General features: G+C 28.9%; 1 protein-coding gene across 4 annotated transcripts in view; it reads right to left on the reverse strand.

Moving 5' to 3' along the window:
• The window catches only part of LOC123008528 (protein I'm not dead yet-like), a 14,165-nt gene that overhangs the window by 4,788 nt on the left and 5,062 nt on the right, over positions 1 to 4,315 (reverse strand). For 3 of the 4 annotated variants that reach the window (XM_044404375.1, XM_044404376.1, XM_044404374.1), the window contains exon 2: positions 982 to 1,355. In XM_044404375.1, the coding sequence (XP_044260310.1) occupies positions 982 to 1,341 (360 nt within the window). In that variant the 5' untranslated portion in view covers positions 1,342 to 1,355. Of the gene's footprint in view, positions 1 to 981; positions 1,356 to 1,464; positions 1,513 to 4,315 lie in introns of those variants that run through there. The other variant, XM_044404373.1, reaches the window with a different exon arrangement.

Consider the following 4,315-nt stretch of genomic DNA (forward strand, 5'->3'; position numbering starts at 1 on the left):
ATAGTTTTTGTTTGATTTGTTTTAGTTTTTAGCAAATTACAACTTTTTTGTTGTATTATAAAAGTCTTCATTAAAAAAATGAACCAGAAAGATTTATTTTGTTTCATTTTTGTTAGTTTTTAACAAATTTCGCGAAATTGTGTTAAATTAATGCAAGAATTTTGACTAAATTTGACTCTAATTGTATTTTTTTGTTAAAAACTTGCAAACTAAAAGATTTTGTTGAAATAATAAAAAAGATTTCATTAAATAATCCAAAAGTTGCAACATTTGACTCCATTTTTGTCTTTTCAGTCTGTTTCTGTCGACTTATGTTTTTTTAATGTTTTCTTTCATTCACTTTTGTTCAGTTTTAAGCAATTTTAGCTAAAGTTTATTTATTTTATTTGGAGATTGTGTTAAAAACTAAAGCAAAATTTTATTGAATGTTAAGAAATTTTAAGTCAAAATCTTTTTAATTCTGACAAATTTCAAAAAAAATGCAAGATCGTCTCAATTATGTTTACAATGTTCTGCTCGGTGTGGGCCGGTTTTTATTACATTTTTATTAGTTTTTGTTTTATTTCTTCTCATTGTGATCAATTTAAATGAAATTTTGTTGAATTAGTGAAGTAAATCGAAAAATTTAAGTCTAATTGTATTATTTGGGCAAATTTTACTCGATTTGTCTCAATTTTTAGTAAGTTATAACAGATTTCGTTGAAACTAGTTTTTTTAGTTTTCCTTTTCAGGAATTTTGGGTTATTTTATGAGATTTTTAAATTTTTGTTTTTTCAGAAATTACGACTGAAATTTGACTGAAATCTGTTTTGTTTCATTTTTATGATTTTCAAAACTTTGTGACTAACAGATTTCGTTAAAATAATTCAAAAAGTAGCAACATTTATTTATGTCATTAATTTTTTTTATTAAAACAATTGAAATTATAATTTAAAAAAATTAAATTACCAACATTCACCAACTTAAAAACAAAAAACTCACCAGTTGTATAACATACAAGGCCACCCTCGTATGCAAATTACAATACTCGACAGCGATGGCAATCACTAAACCCCCAACAAACATCATATTTGTCTCTTTGAGATAACACAGCGATGTTTTATCCGAATCCAAGATACCCATGAGCGGAAATAGTACCATTGGTATGAGCGAAGTGACCGGAAGTGGAAGCGCTTCAAAAACCCAATATCCCGCCATTAAAAGCACCACATAAAGACACCTGAAGGCGGCCACATTATTGTGCAGAAACACAGGGAGGAGCACTAGAGGATACACCACGACGAAGAGGGCCCTCCAGTAGATCCTCACGGCGCGGAACAACAGCCGGCTGTAGGTTGCCATCTCGAAGCTCTTCACTGAAAAAAAAAATTAATTAAATTGGCAACATTGCCAACTCAATTTGTGATTGGCACCACATTGCCAACTCAATTTGTGATTGGCAATGTTGCCAACTCAAAATCGTACTTTTTGTGGTTTGTTCGCATGGTGGTTTTACGCACACTAGATCGTTGTTTGAATGTGCGATGCTTTATAGAGTCGTGTTATCGTAATGATTCGACTTTGAATGATTGGTGGTGACCCCGAGGTAATCTTTGTTCCGTCCGGGTTGATGCGCTAATTGTGGGCATTTTCTTTGATTTTGATTCGATTTGTTACGATTTGGGGTAAAGTGGCCGTGACGTGATTGGTGTGGGCCTCTGACGTCATAATTCAATTGATACAAGAGAAATTTTTTTAGCCTTGACCTCGAGTTTTATTGGTTATTGCATTAGAGAGTGATAAGAGATTGGTTAAACCAAAACAAATGATTTTTTTTTGAAATAAAAGAAAATACATGTGTGGCTTGAAATGTAATTGAAACAAATAAAAATATAAGCGACACGTGTGATTGATCAGTGGTCAAGATATCAGTTAATAACATAAACAAAGCGAGCAATTCATTATTGTTAAAGAAATTAGGGTCAAAATTTTATGAGCGAATTTTCATTGATTTTTATTATTCATTAATAGTAAGAGAGATTGCGACAAAACAAAGCAGAAAAAATGCTAAACTGCATGTGGACATGTACCTTTTTAGTGAGAAATTTCAGTAAATTCAGTGATTTTCAGAAAACCACAAAAAGTCTTGCTTTTTTCATTAGGTTTAGAACGTTTTTCCTTGAAGTAGAAAATTGCTAAATTAGTTGTGAAAAATGCCTTTCGTCTGTTTTTATAAATTTTTAACAAGAAAACTGTGCAATTTGTTCCAGAATTATGTAAAAACACGGTAAATTGTGTTATTTCCGTTTGTTTCTATGAATTTAGATTATTTCTTATGGAAAATTTTTCCATAATAAAGTAGAAAACGCTAAATTACGAGTAGCTTTAAATTTTTTATATTCTATGAATTTAGGAGCTTTTTTCAGCAAGAAACTCACTGAGTGTGAACAGTTTTGATAAAACAAAGCTGAAAAATCACTAAATTAAAAGTGGAAATGCCTTTTTTCAGCGAAAAATCCACCAAAATTTAATGATTTGGCCAAAATAACGGAAAAATCGCTACAGTAAATTTGATTTACTTCACTCACTAAACCTAAAATATTTTTTGGAAATAAAATAGAAAAGTGATATTATTTTCTATGAAGTTAAGAGCGTTGTTCAGGTAGAAATCTAGGTTTAAGTAGTTTTGACAAAAAAAGATGAAAACTCGCAAAATTAAGTGTGGACATATCCTTTTTCAGCGAGAAATTTACTGAAATTCAGTGATTTTCCCAAAACTACAGAAAAATCGCTACAATAAGTTTGATTTGCTTTATTTTTACTTTTTTCATTAGAATGAAAACGGTTTTCATAGAAAAACTCACTAAGTCGGGAATATAATTTCGACATACAATAAAAAATTGCTAAATTAGATGTGGAAAAATGCCCATTTTCGTCTGTTTTAACAAATTTAAAGCGTTTTTAACGAAAAAACTGAAATAACAAGGTAAAATGTGTTATTTTCGTTTGTTTAGTGTTTGTTTTTATGAAATTAGAACGTTTTTAGTAGAAAAACTCACGAATTTCGAAAATTTTGCTAAATTAGGTCTGAAATGTTGTATTTTCTATGAATTTAGGAGCGTTTTTCAGTAAGAAACTCACTGAATTTGGGCAGTATTGATAAAACAAAGCTGAAAAATCACTCACTAAATTGGAAGTGTAAGTTTTTCAGCAAAAAAATCACTCCAATTCAGTGATTTATCCAGAAAAATCATTACATTAAGTCCAACTTGCATTATTTTTACTTTATTCATTAGATTTTGAGCGTTTTTATATAAAAACTCACTAAACCTAAAATATTTTTTTGAAATAAAGTAGAAAATTGGTAAATTACGTCTGAAATGTATTATTTTCTATGAAATTCTAACAGCGTTTTTCAGCTAAAAATTCACAAGATTTAAGCAGTCTTCACAAAACAAAGCTGAAAAATCGCTAAATTGGATGCGGAAATGCCCATTTTCAGCGAGAAGTTTACTAAAATTCAGTGATTTTTGCCAACACAACAGAAAAATTCCTACATTACATTATTTTTACTTCTTTCATTAAATTTTGAGCGTTTTTCATTTAGTAACTTACCAAATCTAGAATATTTTTTCGAAATAAACAAGAAAATTGCTAAATTAGATGTGAAATTTATATTTTTTTATAAATTCTAGAGAGTTTTTCAGCAAAAAACGTAAAGAGTTTTGACAAAATCAAACAGAAAAATTTCTAAATTAATGTGGAAATGTCGTTTTTCGTCTGTTTTTATACAAATTTAAAGCGTTCTTTAACGAGAAAACTGAAAAAACAAGGTAAAATGTTTTATTTTCGTTTGCTTAGAGTTGTTTTTATGAATTTAGAACGTTTTTCATAATATTTTTTCGAAATGAAGTAGAAGATTGCTAAATTAGGTGTGGAAAAATGCCTTTTTTTGCATGTTTTTATAAATCTAAAGCGTTTCAGCGTCATTTAAAAACTCATTTAGTTTTATTTTTTACTCATTTATTTTTACTCATTTATTTTATTTAGTTTTATTCTCACCTGAGGATGACCACTTTGTGGTCGAAACGCGTTGTGCTATTAAAATAAAAGTTTGGTGTGACGGGCTAATCGTGTTTTTGTTCATCATTTAATTTAGAATATAATTTTTTTTTTCGAAATTAAGGAGAAAATTGCTGAATTAACTCTGAAAAGTATTATTTTGTATAAATTTATAAACGTTTTTTTTTTCAAAAATTGAGCAGTTTTGATAAGACAAACCAGAAAAATTGCAAAATTAGATGTGGAAATACCCTTTTTGTTCTGTTTTTAAAAG

This window comes from Tribolium madens, unplaced genomic scaffold, assembly GCF_015345945.1.
Source record: "Tribolium madens isolate multiple individuals breed KSU strain unplaced genomic scaffold, Tmad_KSU_1.1 Scaffold_71;HRSCAF=194;Tcas5.2_LG6, whole genome shotgun sequence".
Classification (NCBI taxonomy): domain Eukaryota; kingdom Metazoa; phylum Arthropoda; class Insecta; order Coleoptera; family Tenebrionidae; genus Tribolium; species Tribolium madens.